The sequence below is a fragment of the Sceloporus undulatus genome, chromosome 6, assembly GCF_019175285.1.
Source record: "Sceloporus undulatus isolate JIND9_A2432 ecotype Alabama chromosome 6, SceUnd_v1.1, whole genome shotgun sequence".
NCBI classification, from domain to species: domain Eukaryota; kingdom Metazoa; phylum Chordata; class Lepidosauria; order Squamata; family Phrynosomatidae; genus Sceloporus; species Sceloporus undulatus.
In genome coordinates this window covers 111,039,144-111,057,603 of record NC_056527.1, presented here as the reverse complement: position 1 = coordinate 111,057,603, position 18,460 = coordinate 111,039,144, and the positions used below count along the sequence as shown (strand labels likewise).

Here is an 18,460-nt window from a genome sequence, read left to right as displayed (position 1 = left end):
CAGTTGTTCTGTTTTGTTTGTTCAGTTACTTTGTTCTAAGATTGGGAGGGGATCCTCAGTCAGGGGATTTTGGATTGAATTTAATGGCATTTGTTTGTCTCACACTTCATCTACAGGGCTAGAGGCAGCATATATGTTTTCTCGCTGTTCCTTTCATTCTTACAATGACCTTGTGAGGTTGAGCAGTCATGAGTATGACTGGCCCCAGAGCAACCTGTGAGTTGTAAGATTGGGGATTCAAATGCAGATCCTCCTGCCCAGTGTCGGCTGCCACTTGTTATCGTATGCTATCTTCTTGACTATGACATAGGTCAACCCTATTGTAGGGTTTTCTTGGCAGATTTATTCAGAGGAGGTTTGCCAGCACCTTCCTCTGAGGCTGAGAATGGCATGCCCAATAGCCAAATGGGGATTTGAATGTTAGTCTCCTAGTCCTAAAGCAACACTCAAACAACAACACTGCACTGACTCGTCTGATGCTACATTGGCTGTAAATCAAATGCCAGAAAATCTTTATTTGGTGAATTTGGCCTGGTTTTGCTTATTTTTCTACCACTTCATTGGCAAACTTCAAGAAGCACTAACATTACAAATGAGTAACTAATGTTTACATCCACTTGCTGAAAGCTAGATTATCGGTTCTTAATGGTCTTGTGCCATCCTGGCCAAAACAAGCAGAAAGCAAGCAAAGGGTCTCAAACCATAATCTATTATTTAAATAAAAATATTCTCTCCTAAGAGTTATGTGAAACCAGGGATTGTATGGAGAATTAATTTCAACTTTATTCTGATGGGCAAGTTCATTTGATTTGAGGACCTACCTAATTGCCTTTTGTTGTACCTTGTAGCAAAACAGTTACAGGGGAACACATACACAAATGTGAACAAGGCAAAAAAAGTTACAAAGGTGCAAGATGCAAAAGCAAAACTGATGTATGAATTTGTTCTTTTCTTCCCCAGTCATACCCTGGAATTTGAATATTCATGTCCAGGATGGGGCAGGACACCATGAAGTGGCATGTTAGGGGTCAATGTACAATGATATTGACAATCTAAGCCATTAATTTCAATGATGCATGGACTTCATGGTACATTGTGCCCCATTGTAAAATGGAGGGGAAATCCTCAGCAGTGAGGTACAGGCTTACAATGGTCAAATAAAGCCCTGGTTAAGTCCTTGCCCCTTCTTGTTAGACCACTGAATGTTCTGGGCATCAACCTTCAGAAGTTCCAGCCAATGTGGACAATGGCAAGGGATTATAGTAGCTGCAGATTAAAACAACTGGAGAGCGAAAGAATTCCAACCCTCTTTATCACTCATGACATGAGTCAACAGCCAATGTGATTCTAAGCTACATCAACAAGAGTAGTGTCTACACTGAGGGAAGTTATAGCACCACTCATCTGGAATACTGTGTCCAGTTCTGGGCACCACAATTCAAGAGGGATATTGACAAGCTGGAGCATGTTTAGACGAGGGTGACCAAAATAATAAAAAGTCTGAAAATCATGTTCTATGAGGAATGGCTTGGGTAGCTGAGTATGTCTAGCCTGGAGAAAAGACTAAGGGGTGATGCAATAAAAATGTTTAAATATTTGAAGGAATGTCATATTGAGGATGGAGCAAGCTTGTTTTCTGCTGCTCCAGAGACTAGGACACGGAGTAATGTAGTCAAGCTACAGGAAAAGAGATTCCACCTAAACATTAGGAAGAACTTCCTAACGGTAAATGCTGTTCAACATTGGAACAGGCTGCCTCCGACTATGAGAGTCTCCTTTGGAGATTTTTAAATGGATGGTCATGTCAGGAGTGCATTCCTGCATGGAAAGGAGTTAGGCTGGATGGCCTTGTGGTCTCTTCCAACTCATGATTCTATCGTATAAGAACCCCAGCTAGTTCAGAAAATGGCTGCCGAACAGCACCTACTTGGGCAGATCTATCATCTTAAACAAAGCAAGACGTTTTGATTCAACCCTGCCTCAAGCACCAAAATGGCTATGGGCAACTCCCCTTTAATTTCTAAGAAGATACCAGAGGCAGTATACCTCTATCAGTTGCTCAGGTGCACAAAATGGAGAATGCAGTTGTACTCATGCCCTGCTGTGGGCTTCCCATGGGCAATTGGTTGGCAATTCGGTCAACAGCAGAGGCCTTTGGTCTGATCCAACATGGCTCCTTCAGCATTCTCATGATGAGATAACAAGGCAAAAAAAACCAACATCAACAACCAGTTAAGCCACAGGGGAAGGTCTGCAGGACTTTGCCCTTTTCTAACCACTCCCTGTGCTTCAAAAAATATAGTAAAGGCTGCATTGCAAGCAAAACCAAAGAGAATCCCCCCTCAGAAATACTCCCATCAGTCTATGGAATCTCTACTTTTATTTACAATCATCCAATCATTTTTGTTCATTCCTCCTTTGGCCTGTGGAGAGAAGGAAAGGAGCGCCAGACAAGTTTAATCATGGTTGAAGGAGGAGAAAGTCTGTGTGTCAGAGAGAGAAAAAGGGAGGAGGAGAATGCAGGCACACAGGCAGGCAGCCACCATGGAGGAGTTATCTTTAAATAGCTCTATGTACACATTAATCATTTGTATATACAAGCTGCAACAGCAAGGAGACGGAGGCTACAAGCTCAAAAGCCAGGAGGATGAGGGGACATGTGAGAATAAGAGAATCTGAGACAAGGATGGGATATGGGTTAACAGAAACACCAAGGCAGACAGGCACAAACTGGACTGAAACATTTCCTTTAACTAGACAGTTTCTTTGTTGCACTGCTGAGGGTCTCCTTGCCTCCCCACCTGGGTTGAATCCATTTCTCTCCTGTACCTGCACACACCAAGTATCTCTAAAGGGCTGGAGTTCTTCCAGCTCAACCCCTAGAGACGTTATGAACAGGAATGGGAAGAAGGAGGAGCATGGGGAGAGGGGGGAAATAGTTTTTCAGATCAAATGCAGAAATGAAGGCTGGAAATTAAGCAGAAAAGCAAAGCCCAAGATGGAATTATTGGCAGGAAAGCAAACAGAGCATTTATGTCCTGTACCAAATCATAGAGTCACAAAGCCAACTGATGCGTAAGAGAGGAAAGGAATTCTATCCCAACACATGGGTTAAGCTCAATGGTCTCAGTGCAGTGATGGGAAGGGTTTTTCCTTTTAATGGAGGCACAAATCAGTGGCATGGCAACGGATAAGATGCTGGTCCCTCCTCCCATCCCACTCTTTAAGTTATGTTTCTTAGAAGTGGCAGAAAAGGTCCTCCACCAAGGAATGTGCAAAGGGGAAAATAATTAAAAATGGGAAAGGTTGATGGGGGAAAAGGAAAAAACAGCAGGAAGTGTCCCAAGATTAAGTTTTTGTGAAGCTACTCAAGTTCTTTTGGATTAGGCCTTTGGATCTTGGGACTGGTCACAGAATAGGTGCAGAGAGGCCTTAGGATTGGATTTTGGTGGTACCAAGTGACAGGAGGTTTGAGAAAGGAAGAATCCACTGCACTCAAACCAGGGTACAATGTAACCAAAGTTCTTCCAAGAGGAATGGGAAATTAGCAGCAAGCTGTTTGCCATTCACATCTCTGGCTCCAACTTGCCATCATTGTACAAGGTGCCTCACCTCCCAGCTCATCAGCGGTCCTTTATAGCTGCCCAAATGACAAAGGATCAGCAGCAGGACAGGGCAGGGCAGTGAACAAGGGATGGATCTTTGCAGCAGTGACTGCTTGGTCCAATTCTGCCCCGGCTAAGAAATGTTACAGCAGCAGGAATGAGTTCATTGATTCTTGTGTGCTCTTTTGCAGTGTCCCAGCTGAATCTCTGTAGTGTAGCTCAAGTGGCTGAGGAGCCCTTTGTTGTTGGGGTTTCCACTTGGATTCGACTATTTTAACTGAAGGATCTCAACCTCCCACCTAACTCTGCTGCCCATCTGTTCCTGCACAACCCCATATAGTTCCAACATCTGAAGGAGGCACTCAGCAACGAATGTCAGTTTCTTGCTCTCCACCCCTGGAAAAAAAAATATCCAGCCACAGCTGACTCCTCTTGAAATTGGTTCAGGCAGGATTCTGTTGCCTAAGGGATTTGAGGGGAACTTTTGCTGGCACCGGGGCAGCCCCAGACTTAAGCAATCTTGAGTTCTTCAAGTGCAATTGTTCACGTCTGGTAGCATGCCAAGCTCAGAGTGACAGCTTTAGGGGGGAACCCTGAGTTGCAGCAGGGTTGCAGCAGCTGAGATAACAAAATGGGTGCTGGAACAGCAGGAAGGTGGCACGGAAGATGCCAGCCCTGAAGTGGAGAGAAGAAGAAAAGGGTGGGTGGGACTGGCAGATGATATGCTGGGAGAAGCATCAGCAGCAACAGCAGCAGCTGGGAATGGAAAAGAGCTCCAGGAAGCTCAGGAGAAGTTCTGGACAGGATGGCTGACCCTCATGCAGGCCCAGTACATCGCTCGGCCCAGACACACCAAAGCCAGGAGAATCACCAGAGCCCAAGAGGCGTAGATCCCACTGTACTTCTGGGCTTGCTGCCATGTGCTGAACTAGAGACGAAGGAGAGGCAAAGAAGAGTCAGCAGAAGGGAAAATGATTTCCAGGCTCACTTTTGCTACTTAGGCAAGTAGCAACTTAAAATGTTTACTACAGACTGGTCTCATACCAAAAAGAGTTGTGGCTGCACCTGCTGACTTAACCTTTCCCAACTTTGTCAGCACAGAGCTTGAGAGCCCATTACCTCAGGTACAGCCAACATGTCTTCAAATCACACTTGATGCAAGTACCTTGAAAAATGAACGTGTCACTGTTCTAGATCCTTTTTAAAGTATCATTTTAAACCACTTAATTAGTGTTTGCACTGTGTAATGTCACTCCTTTTTTCTCAGAAAGAGTAAAAAAAATGAGAGCACGATCTCTAAAATGATTCCAGTAGAAGCAGGAAGTAGTGGTCCTCTCGCAGTCTCTACCTGCAGAACAATGGGTAATCTATTCAGGGTTTTTAGGCTCTTTCACTCAGAGACAGAAAAAGGCCAGAATGATTTGTGGACTGAACAACTACTTCAAATAGTGATCTATCATCCCCATTAGACTGATCATAGAAAAAGGCTGTTGTTGTGAACTAGAGACAGGGAAATGTGTGGCTTTACTGTTGTTAGAACCAACCCCCATCATATCCCACTTATTTCCCGAGGTTGCTCAATGAGCAGGCAGGGTGAGAGGCATAGTTTCTTGAATTTTGGGATGGGGAAGAGGTGCTCCCTCCTGCTCTGGTCACTGGCTATTTCTTTACTGTCTTTGGAAACTTCCCAATTGGGAAATTTTGAAAACTATTTAATTGACCAATACTTAGAAATCCCTGCAGTGCAAACCTATCCATGACACACAGGAAATGTGTGGCTCTCCATATCTTGTTGGACTGCAGCTTCCATCATCCCCCATCACTGGCTATGTTGGAAAGGGGTGACACAGCTCAGTTCAGTAATATCTGGAAGCCCATCTGTTCCCTACCTCTGAATGCAGAGTAATGCTTCTCTGGCTTCTGGTACAAATCTGGGCTCTGATGTTGGAGTCAGGTGGATCTCCAGATCTTGATGGACTGCAGCGCCCAATATTCTTCACTACTGGCCACTGGGACTTGCAGAGCCCGGTGGCACAGTAGTTAAATGCCTCAAAACCACTCACTCAAAACCATAAGGTTGCAAGTTCAATACTACCCAGGGCTCAAGATCGACTCAGGCTTGCATCCTTCCGAGGTCACTAAAATGAGTACCCAGATTGTTGAGGGCAATTAGCTTACAGATGTAAACCACTTAGAGACTGCTTAGTTCAGTAAGAAGCGGTATATAAATGAAGCTGCTAGTGCTGTTGTTACAAAAAGTCTAGAAAGCAACACAACTCCCAGCTCAGTTCCAGACATTTCACAATAAAAGTTAAAGTGCTAAAACTTGTTTTGGTTTCCAATCCAAATGCCAACAAGGGCTGTGTGGGGATTGTGTCCTCTTGCTCCTACTCACCGCGAGTCCTGTTGCTGTCACAGCCATTAACAGACCCAGTAGGAAGCAGCAAAAGCATCTCTTCCGGGGGTAGCGGCGCCCAATGGAGGAGCTGGCAGCAGAAAGGAGGACACAGAAAAATCTTTTGATTTCCTGAAATGGGCTATGTTACAGGTCTCAGCTCTCAGATTTGAGCTCTCAAGGATACAGTGTTTCTTCAGGAAGCTGCTGGACTGGCCCACCCAGACCAAGTGGCAAACTTCTGCTCCAGAGCCCCATGGACATACACCTCTTGATCTCAAATGTCCTGTCTCAAAAGGCATCCTCCCTTTAGGCTGGTGTCCCCACCTCAAACAAGCAGAAACTCCATCTGGAACCCAATATTCAATACAGCTTGTAGAACTGAGCACTCAGGGACTGTTCTTGAGACTTTTCTCTCAACCCCTACTAGTGTTGCTACTCTGCCTGAAAAAAAACCATCCTCTCATGCCTTTTTGATTGAACAAGAGTAGGTGAACTCACACTTTCCGGCAGTGGGGACATCGGGCTAAGGTGCGGTCTGTAAATTCTGTCCACTAGAGGGAAGAAGAGGAAGAGGAGAAAAGAGAAAGGATGAAGAAATGTTAGTAAACTCTGCAGGAAGAATATATGATCTCCAATGTATTCACCTGTCAAGGAAGCAGTATATTAGGTGTGTGTCTGCTATTGATTTACCAACTATTCACTGAAGATCCCCAGTGTGCAAAAACAGAGTGGTCATGATTACAGCTTACAATCATTTCAAAAATTTTGTGAGAACCATCTTACTCCTTGGCTATAAGCATGTTGGCCAATCCATTTGGTAACTACACTTCAATAATAATAATAATAATAATAATAATAATAATAATAATAATAATTATTATTATTATTATCCCGCCTCTCCCTGTATTGGATCGAGGCGAGTAACAAGATATCAAAGACAATAAAATCAAGTAAAAAAAAACATGGAAACAATAGCTAAAAGACATTACATTTCAAATTCCCAAACTCCCTCCCACCCTTTAAAACAATAAAACAATTCCCAACCGATGGCCAATAAAATCAATCAAGATCATTCAATCCAATGGGAACAATTAGGTAAGTGGAAAAATTGGAAGTCAATTCGGGAAGGCTTGCCAGAAAAGATCCGTTTTTATTGCCTTCCTTAAGGCACCTAAAGATGTTATTTGGCGGATCTCATCCGGTAAATCGTTCCAGATTTTTGGAGCGGCAACAGAAAATGTCCTCTGGGAAGTGCTTAATAGTCTAGTTTTCCCTGACTGCAATAGATTCATCCCAGAGGACCTGAGAGTGCAGGAAGGAATATATAGGAGGAGGTGTTCCCTCAGGTATGTTGGACCCAAGCCATTTAGGGCTTTATAGGTAATAACCAACACCTTATACTGTGCCTGGAAGCAAATGGGGAGCCAGTGTAGGGATTTTAAAATAGGTGTAATGGGTTCAAATTTTGAACTGCCATATTTTGTACCAAGGTTGCCCCAAGTAAAGCGTATTGCAGAAATCGAGACGAGAGGTTACCAGTGAGTGTACAACCGTTTCTAGGTTTTTCCGTTCCAGGAAGGGTCATAGCTGGTAAATCAGCCAAAGCTGATAACAAGCACTCCTGGCTGTCGCATCCACCTGAGATGACAACTGAAGCGACGAATCCAGGAGTACCCCCAAGCTACGAACACAGTCCTTTAGAGGAAGTGTGACCCCGCCCAGAACTGGAGAACAGATCACCATACCTGGATTGGGATTACCTATAGCGAGTACCTCCGTTTTATTAGGATTCAATTTAAGTCTATTTTATCTCATCCAATCCATTACCGACCTCAGACAGTCATTCAGAGGGGAGATGTCATCCTTGATCACTGAAGCAGTCCGAGACATAGAGAAGCAGATTTGGGTGTCATCAGCATACTGATAACACTGAGCCCCATGTCTCCGAATGATCTCACCCAGCGGCTTCATGTAAATGTTGAAAAGCATTGGTGACAGTATCACGCCATGAGGGATGCCCGATGTGAGCTCCCTCTTGGTCGAACAACTGTCGCCAAGTGACACCATCTGGAATCTGCCCAAGAGATAGGACCGGAACCACTGCGGAGTAGTGCCCCTGATTTCCAATTCCCTCAGGTGTTCCAGAAGGATAGCATGGTTGATGATATCGAAGGCCGCTGAGAGGTCCAAGAGCACCAATAGGGCCACACTTCCCCTGTCGATGCACAGACGGAGATCATCGATCATGGCGGTCTCCACTCCGTATCCATGTCCAATCATGCCCTTCCTCCAAGGAGCTTAGAGGAAAGGATATGGCTTCCCAACTAATTTTATTGTTTTTTGCTGTTGCATGCTTTCAAGTCATTTCCTACTAATGGCAACCCTAAGGCAAACCTATCACAGGGTTTTCTTGGCAAGATTTGTTCATAGGAGGGTTGCCTTTGCCTTCCTCTGTGGCTTGAGATAGTGTGACTTGTCCAAGACAACTCAGTGGGTTTCCCATTGCTGAGTGGGGATTCGAACCCTGACCTCCAGAGTTGTAGTCTAATATTCAAACCAATACACCACACTGGCTCTCAACCCATTTGTTGTTACATGTCTTCAAGTCATTTCCAATTTATGGCAACTCTAAGGCAAACCTATCACAGGATTTTCTGGGCCTGAGACAATTTGATTCACCCAAGGTCACCCAATGGGTTTCCATGGCTAAGCGGGAAATTGAACTTGGATCGCCAGAGTTGTAGTCCAATATTCAAACCACTATACCAGGTTGGTTCTCAACCCATTTTAGGTCCATAAAAATCCTGCAAGGCAGATTAGTCTTAGAGATCTAAGGCATATGAGTCTTAGAGGGAGCCTTAGAGGCAAAGTTACTAACTGTGTATGTTTTTCCTGGTACTGTATAAATCTCACACTCTGACCAGCTTAGCTAAGCCTGACCACATTTTGGAGGTGACTTCAGAACAGCTATTTTGTGTCTGGTTATGGGGCAACTGTGGCATGTCCAGCGGCACTGTTTTCCCCCTTGAACCCTCCAAGGGTTGCATGGATTACAAAATATGCCAAAAATGCAGTCCACATCCAGTTATGAAAGATGGGTAAATTTTGATGTTGAACAGTATACAAGAACCCAGTAACCTATCTGAAAGACAAATCGCAACATCAACTGTGAGAACAACGCATTATTTTGGGGGATGGAAAATGAAAAAAGGTGGCCTGGGAAGTCTGGAGAACAGCCTTAGAAAAGAACCTCAGGGCCACACCTTGCCCTCCCCTGCTTTAGGTTTGTCACTTTAAGCAGCTTTCTTCAAACACCAGCAAAAATTTAAGTACTGAACCTGATGGTGCCAGACTCTTCTCACTCAACCTCCCTCAAATTTCACTTACCAAGAAATTATTTTTGCAGTGGCCACAGTTGACACGGACACCAACTGGCTGGGGCTCAGGACTCAAAGGACCAGGATGCACTGGGCCCAAATTAATGACTCTTTTACTGGGAAAACAAAGACAAAAGAGTTGTCTCAACCCTTTTCCTCCTGTTCAGAGCATCTGCTTCCCAATGCAAAGCTATTATTATTCCTTTATTCTTCACCAGGCCATTTCTAGGTGCATATCAATTAGTTTCTACTGCTCAAATAAAGCCCCCTCACCCACCCTGTCCTGTTTGGGCCTGGTGATCTAGCCTGACAGAATTTCAGTTGCTTTCAATATCCAAATACCTACTCTCAACAATCCTGCACCACTGCTCCCTCTTCCTCAACAATGATATCTCTTTCTTTTTGGGATGGTGCTTTTACAGTTCCTACTTGCAACAAACAATGTCTTTGGATAATTATAACTGCACAATAAAATAGACATCTTTCAGGAGTGCTGTAGTTGTATATTCCTGGATGGCAGGAGGGTAGACTGGGTGCCTTTGTGGCCCCTTCCAAATGTTAAGATCCTATGAAACTTTGCTTCCCAGTATGGAAGCTTTCTTCTTGAAAAGAAGAAAGGAAAGAACTGTAGTTCACACTGGATCCTGCCCTTCATGATCGACAGCTTTCTAGTAATTTTTATCACCACATCCTTACTGAAACACACTCGTCATAACATGTCAGGCTAATTACAGTTACATATTTTTAGGCTGTGCATCTGTCACATTCCCTAACCAATACAACAGAGCCAGAGGAGTGGAATTCAAAGGTTTCTCTGGGTCAGAACCTCGCCACTCTCTTTCCTTACCAGTAGTTCCGAGGACAAGCAATACGCTGTGACGTCACCTTGCAGATTAAGAGGCAGTTGCACGGGCATCTCACATACTTTTTACCAGGTGGAGCATTTTTTATTGGCTGGAGCAGAAAGAAAGAAACAGGATCCAGAAGTTAAAAGCCTCAAGGCCAGGATATACATTTCAGTTTAAGAAGCAGCAGCAAGAGAATACACACACACACACACACACATATATGGGAGCACAGATCAAACAACCCTGTGGAAAACTGAGATGAATGAAATGGTCATTTGGCTGCTGTGTAGTCACAGAACATCTACAGACATTTTAATTGCTCAAGGTTGAATGAAGAACTTAAGCTGGACAACTTGCCCAAGGCAAGTGTAAGTCCATAAAAAAGAAACTGCAGGAAGTACATCACTTGTGGGATATGCAAAGGAGAGCCAGAGTGTGAAGAGCGCTCAATGGTAGGGGTAGCTAAGAAAGTTCATGAACAGATTAAGAAGTGGGGGGGAGTGTTATGGAAAAGTCTCACACAGGGCCAGAACAGTTGGTTTGTGAGAAAATTTGGTGGTGATGGTGCTTATGAACCGAATTAGAAAGTCAGCAAGGACAAAGAAGAATGGTATTTTGCTTTCAGTTTAATACTCTGCCGCCAAATGTTCTGATCACAAGTCTCTTAAAAGAAGTTCAAAAGACAAACACAAATGCATTATAGAAGAGAACACTGTAAAAGACTGTCTTGACAGATGGTCTTGAGAGAAACCCCAATTCTACCCCAAACCTTTTCCAATGATTTATTTAAAACATCTATTGAAAAACGCTCCACTACCCAATAGAAACAAAACAAACAAACAAACAATACCCAGTGACTACATTCAGACACTACCAATTTAAACTGCAGGTCAGGTTCACATACACACGAGCTTCCTTCCTCCTCTTAGCTGGATCACTGATATAACAAACAAGGCACCCCAATGCGATGTCCTCCAGAAGTTCTGTACTACTACTTCCATAATCCCTGAGTATTGCCCCTGGTGACTGGTGAAGGTGTGTTGGATTATGACTCCCATCTTCCCCAGACAGAATGGGGAATTATGGCAACAGGAGCCCAAAAATTCTGGGTAACACTATGTCAGAGAAGGCTGGTTTGAGGGGTAGGAATCCCATGTGGTCCCAGATCCAATCTCCACCAAACTCAACATTTGGGGAAGAGTGACAGCTCATTGGCAGTGCACATACTTTGCATCAAGAAGTTTAAGGGTTCAACCCTTGATCTTATTAAAAGTAATCTGATACTACCTGATAGAAAGACAACTCCATCACCAAGACCCTGGAAAGCTACTGTCAGTCAAAAAACCAACCAACCAACAAAGAAGGAACATGATGTTATCTAGAAATTAGGGGATCCGCTCAACTGATATCTGTGAGAACCAGGATTTATTTTAGCACCATGAGTAAGCAAGGCATTATACTGAAGGGCTGCATTCTCTGCCTTAAGGACTTCTAATCTACATGGGACAAAACAGCCATAAGGAAAAGAAACCAAATGCCAGGAACAAAGCATGTCGAATGTGCAGAGAGAGTCTGTGGTCTTCTTAATTCTTGTTACAGTCCTGTGAGGTAGATTTTGTTTTTGCTAATGGCAGCCAGGGGTGGGGTAGCTGGAAGGAGACTATCAAGGCTACCTGCTGAATTCATAGCTAACTCAAGGTGTAATTCCATGTCCAAAGTCCAATAATCTACTCTGCATAACCACCCATAATTTTAACACCCATAAATGGTGTCTTACTTTCAGAATAAGAAACTGAGCAAACTGCTGTCAGAGAGGCTTATCCAGGCATTGTGTATAGGGGGAAGGGATTAATTTCATTTCAGTTACATATTCTAGAAAGAGAATGAAACAGCATCCAGAATCCAGCCTCAGATATTTGATTTCAGACTCTGGATGGTGTCCAAGTAGCAACACACCACTCCAGCTCTGTGAAGTCTGCATCCCAAGGAATTAAAACTGCTGCAGGCTAGCAATCTCAACTTTGAGATTTACAATGATTTAAGTTTTTATCTTAAATCTCTCTCTTTAAAAAAAGAAAAGAAAATGGAAGACTTCAAGATCCAGAAACCTTGCAAAAGGATTAACAGAGAGAGGAGTAAAAGTAAAGGAGGATGCACTAAAAGGTTCCTAACTTAATGAAACCAAATTACACCAACTGAGCACTTTGTGTTTGTTCAAACCAGTTCATATAAATTATCTCAGCAAGTTTTACAATAGTGTTGCTCCCAGCCTAAGGCTCTCCAAATGTCACTGACTCCAACCCATAATACCTGGCCATGACAGCAGAAACTGATGGGAACTGTAGTCCACTATATCTGCAGGGCTCCAGATTGGAATAGGCTTACATCAGCCTCTCTTATAACAAAGCAGTATTATTGGGATCTGTAAGGTATTTGGAGGAGGGAGTGCCCTTCTTGAACCCTCCCATATAATATTTCCATAGAGGGGACTTGAAGGGGGGCAAATCTGGTCAGAGATGTAAACTGCCTCTTTCACAAGCTCTTACTAATAGTCATGCTAGATAGGTATTATAAAATGAAAAATCTAGGGAGTAAAAAAACAACAACACAAACCCAACCCATAAGGATTGTGTGTAAAGCATCCAGGATTCGCTTTCAATCTTAAGCACATAAAAGCCCCACTGGATCAGGAAATGTGGTCCATTTAGTCCAGTAGAGTAGTTCTTCAGAACTGTCAACTGGATGCCTTTGGAAAGACCATAAGCCTGAAAGCAATAGTTTCACTCCTTTTTTGTTTCCCTCAGAGACTCATAATCTGAGTCATACTACCTCTGAACCCAAGGATTCACAACTAGTAGCTTTTGACAGACCTCTTTACCCTTCATGGATTTGGCTAATTTCATTTTAAACCCACCTATGAAGTGACCAGCCCCCTTGGGAAATAAACTGTGGCATGTACAATACTTCATTTTATTCTTTCTAAATCTCCTGCCGATCACTGTATGACCCAAGGTCTCAAATACTTTGAAAGAGAGAGAAGAAAATAAACCTTACATACTTTCTTCTCCCCTCCACCCCAAAAAGACTGAAAGGAAGCAAAATAGTTTCTTCTCATAAGTCAAACCAATAAATGAGATGTACATTCTCAATTATGATATTCATAATTGCTTTTTAGGGAAACCCCCCTAAAAAGTAAAATTAGTTGTTTAATAATAATACTTTTTAGGAACCAGAAAGCAACAACAATTAATCATAAGCAGCATGCTTATGATTAGAACCCACTACAAGAAAAGTCACTTCAAAGTTTCAGCTTAAATCCACACTAAATTCAGCAAGCTAATAAAATCCTTTTGGCAGAAAGGGATACAACTGACACTTAAGCACTTTTCTAGAAGCTGCTTTAAACTGTAGTTAAGCCATTAGAGTTCCTCTAATTTAATATAGACTGCTGTGGAGTGGTGGCGATGACTTTCTTATCCTTAAGATATTGTGGATATTACAACACCCATCATCCCTATTGACCATGCTGGCTAAAGCTGATGAGAAATGGCAAGCAACAGGATTTTGTTACAAGTCTGATGTTTCCCTCGTCTATGCAGATTGGAAGTAGCTCTCCAGAATTTTAGACAAGAGGCTTTCCTATGTTGCAAAACAGGTACTCTTATCATCAAGCTACATCCTTGTACTTGTGTTCTGTTGTCACCTGTCTAGATTAAATGAGTTGTTCCTCCCATATCAAAGCCTAAACAGCACTTCTCCAAATACTAGGGATGAATCTTAGGAACACAAGCCATCAGACTGGATGTAATCTAGCATTCTACCGGGTTATGATTTCGCTGTCTGGGGAAATGATACTGAATACGGCTGGCAGAAGCAACTGAAGACGAGAGAAAATGGCATGTCTCTGGCTATTCAGCTGCTTCAGAAAGTTGGGCGATATGAGGTGAGCCTTGGCTTAAACATCATACTTCCTGGCTCACCACTTACTCCGACTATCAGTACCGCAAGTCCAGTTTCTGGCAGAACTGCCCTATCCTGCCCATCCTGCTGCCCTTCCAAGGCTGCTTACCGTGGCCTCATTACAGACGCTGCATTTCACCACATGCTGATGCATCTTGCCCTCCACATTGATGGGGCTCTGGCAGACCCTGCAAGTGATCATGGGAGCACTGCCGCTCTCTGGGGAGGCCATCGGAGAGTAGGGCGGGGGGTCCTCTCCGGGCAAAACGGCCGCCTGGCCCCCATCATTGATGCCACCGAAGGAAGGAAACCCTTTGCGAGAGAAAAGGAAGAGAGTTATGGAAAGGGAGTACTGGCTAGAAGTATCCAAGATTCAAAAAGTCGGTGATCCAGTCAATCTACTCTTTGTTTTATTCTACTTTTAATGGCAGTGTTCAGAGTGATGGATCTATTTAGTAAATACGATTCAGAACTTTGGAGACCTCCTTTAAAGCCTAAAGTAGTTCCAGCACACGGTGGACACTGGCGCCTCCAGCTGCACCCAGATCAGCCCTTTTCAACACATCACTGCCTCCATTCCCACCTTTTTTGTGCTTGCTCCCATTTAATTCTGTTCATTTTCTTCCACAATCCCTTTTTGATTCCCATTGAGAGCAGAAAACACTCCTCTTCGGCCACATTGGTTCTAGGCTGCTCCTTCTCTACTTTGTCTCTCAGGCATCTGAGGAAAGTGTTTGGGTTAAATGTTTTCTACAGAGTCCAAATAAGATTCTGACCCAAAATTGGGACCAATGCATTATTACATTACCTCTTGCACAGACCCAGACTCTGAGGTGCTTTCCTGGAGCAACCCCTATTTGCATAGAATCATAAGAGTTGGTAGGGCCATCCAGTCCAACCCCGTTCTGCCATGCAGCAAATCGCCATCAAAGCATCCCTGACAGAGGGCCATCGAGTGTCTGTTTAAAGACTTCCAAGGAAGGAGACTCCATTACACTCCAAATGAGTGTGTTTCACTGTCTGAATCTTGACCAGGACTGAGCTTTAAGAGGTTATTGTTGTTGTTTGGGTCACAAACTAAGAATTTACCAGCCAGCTTGGACTCTGACCATCATGTTTTTTTCTTATACAGGCATTATTATTATTACACTATTATTACAACAAGAACAACTTTCTCAGGCTCTAAAATCTCCCTTCTTAGGCCGTGCCTCCCAACATTTTGCCCTCAGCTCCTTCAGTACAGTAAAGAGCCCAAACCACTTCCTCAAGTGCATCTACACTGTAGAAATAACGCAGTTTGGCACCGCTCTAAGGCCTGTTACAGACTGCCAAAATAAAGCTGCTTTGGGTCTCTTTGGAGGTATGCTATTTAAATGATGCATGGGTCCTAAGAGTCCGGAGGTCACGCCAAAGCCACACTCCATTCCTAAGCACTGGAGTGCAGCTTTGGTGCAGCTTCCGGATTCTTAGGGTACATGCATCATTTAAACAGCATACCTCCAAAGAGACCCGAAGCAGCTTTATTTTGGCAGTCTGTAACAGGCCTAAGTGTTGCTCCCCCATCCCTGGGGTTTGCAGTTTGACAAGGCCTTGAGCCTTCTCTGCCAAAATAGAGAGCTGGTACGTCACAAGACTATAAACCCCAGTGGGGTGGAGCCAGGGGCCGTTAAACCGGTGTCAAACTGCGTTGATCCTACAGTGTAGACACACACAAGGGCAAAGCCCCGCCCCTCTCACCGAGGTGCTTTTCTCCCTTTGCAGGACCCCTCCCCTCCCAGCTGCCCCTCATGCATATTAATAAGGGGGCGAGGCTCACCCTGAGGAGGGTTCGGCTTCCCCGGAGCGTTCGAGGCGGCGGTGCCTGAGCCCAGCCCCGCCGGCCCCACCAAGCCTCCGACGCCGCTCCCATCCCCGGACTCGGCCGGGAGCAGCGGGGAGCGCTCGCCGTCCGCAGCCATCGCCGCCACCGCGCCGCGTCGCTCTCGGCTTCCGTAGCGCCCCACTCCGCCCCCCACCCGCGGCGACTCCCGGCACGTGACGCTTGACGCGCTTTTCCGGAGTCATCAAGACCTTGTCACGTGACGAGGGGAAACGTTGCGTCAGCAGCGCCTTTGTTCTCTGATTCGTCAACCGCGTACCCTCCCCTTGCGCTTATTGGTCGACAAAAACGTCCGTCTTGCTCCTTCCGACACCCTCATCACGTGACTCCCTCTCGGCCGTCTCATTGGTTGCCCTAACCCCTGAGGCGTCGTATTGTTTTCCCTATTGGTTGTAAATACACAACAGGTGAAGGCCTGAGGGGATGGAGGCTCGGCTCGCTTGAGGAATGAATCTGCCTTGTTATTGGCTGAGCCCAGCCGCTGTTCCATAGTCTGATACCTGAGCCGAGCACTCATTGGTTGAGGGAGAGGCATCCTACGCTGTTTGGACAGTCTCAAACTCGACCCCGCCTTTCACTCAAAGCTGGCCCCGCCCCTTCTTTGGAGTTCTGGTGGTTGGCCCCGCCCCTCTCCAACCTCCCTATTGCCCCGCCCCTTTCAGAATGATTGACAATCCAGTCAATTCTGTTTAGAAAGGGAGGGAGTGGCCAGGACTGAATTGTTTTAATTCTTTAATTATAATTATACGGTTTATGTAGGTAAAAGAATTGCTGTTGGGAGTTTAGGATTAAAATCTGGATTAAGAAAATTAGGTTTAAATTACATATAATAATAATAATAATAATAATAATAATGTTAAATAATAAAAATAGGGTTAAAATTTAGTTAAGGATTAAAATTCAGATTTAGAATTTAGGGTTAAAAACCTGTCTGGGGTTAATAGGAACTGAAGTCCCAAAACATTGAAGACCAGTATTTCCCACTCTAACGTTTAATGCTTACATTGTGGAAATAACAGTTATAATCAATATATGACTGGGCTGAAATCTCATTCTCAAAATGCAACAAGGATGGAAAGCGAGGAGATGAAAAGCAGCCAAAGGAAGGCCACACTTAATTGGAAGAGTTTAAAACAAGGCAACTCACTTCACAACAACTGCCCCAGTTGCTGAATCCAAGGAAGCAGGGTGTGAAGCCATGGACAAGGACAGGTTTCTCCACAGTTTAATGGGAGATGATTCCCTTAGAATCATAGAATCATAGAGTTGGAAGAGATTATAAAGGCCATCCAGTCCAACCCCATTCTGCCATGCAGGAAATCCAGATCAAAGCATTCCTGACAGATGGCCATCCAGCCTCTGTTTAAAGACCTCCAGGGAAGGAGACTCTATCACCCTCCGAGGAAGGAGTGCATTCCACTGTCGAACAGCCCTTACTGTCAGGAAGTTCCTCCTAATGTTCAGGTGGAATCTCTTTTCCTGCAGCTTGCATCCATTGCTCCGGGTCCTGTTTTCTGGAGCAGCAGAAAACAAGCTTGCTCCCTCCTCAATATGACATCCCTTCAAATATTTAAACAGGGCTATCATATCACCTCTTAGTCTTCTCTTCTCCAGGCTAAACATACCCAGCTCCCTAAGTTGACAGGGGAAGTGTGACCCTGTTGGTGCTCTTGCACATCTCAGTGGCCTTCGATACCATAGACCATGGTCTCCTCCTGGAACGCCTGAGGTTTAGGTATCGGAGGCACAGTTTTGCTGTGGTTCAGGTCCTACCTCTCAGGCAGAGTCCAGATGGTGTCGGTTGGGGACAGTTATTCATCCAAGAGGGAATTCATATTGGGTGTCCCTCAAGGCGCGATACTGTCGCCAGTGCTGTTCAACATTTACATGAAGCCGCTGGGAGAGATCATCTGGAGACATGGGGCAGGGTGTTATCAATACGCTGATGACACCAAAATCTATTTCTCTATGTCTCCGACTGCTGCAATGACTAAGGATGGCATCTTTCCTCTAGATGCCTGCCTTGGGTCAGTAATGGACTGGATGAGGGAAAACAAACTCAGGCTGAATCCAGAGAAAACAGAGGTACTCGTGATAGGTACCCTAAGTCCGGGCATGGAGATTTGTCAGCCAGTCCTGGACGGGTCACACTTCTCCTAAAGGACGAGGTTCACAGTTTGGGAGTACTCTTTGATCCATCTCTGCAGTTGTCATCTCATATAGATGCGACGGCCAGGAGTGCTTGGTATCAGCTTCGGTTGATACGCCAACTGCGTCCCTACCTGAACTGAAAGGACCTTGAAGCACTGGTACTTGCACTGGTAATCTCTCGTTTAGATTTCTGTAACACGCTCTACTTGGGGCTACCCTTGTACCAAGTCTGAAAGCTTCAG

The 18,460-nt window shown here is 44.5% G+C and overlaps 1 protein-coding gene across 1 annotated transcript; it reads right to left on the bottom strand.

The window, feature by feature from the left end:
• Positions 1-2,361: 2,361 nt before the first annotated feature.
• PIP4P1 (phosphatidylinositol-4,5-bisphosphate 4-phosphatase 1) lies at positions 2,362-16,478 on the bottom strand. Its single transcript, XM_042475815.1, has 7 exons — positions 16,005-16,478; positions 14,298-14,500; positions 10,228-10,334; positions 9,391-9,496; positions 6,502-6,554; positions 6,001-6,091; positions 2,362-4,533 (listed from the first exon to the last, which is right to left on the bottom strand). The coding sequence occupies exons 1-7, from the start codon at positions 16,144-16,146 to the stop codon at positions 4,390-4,392; spliced, it is 846 nt and encodes a 281-aa protein (XP_042331749.1). The 5' UTR covers positions 16,147-16,478; the 3' UTR covers positions 2,362-4,389.
• Positions 16,479-18,460: the final 1,982 nt, after the last annotated feature.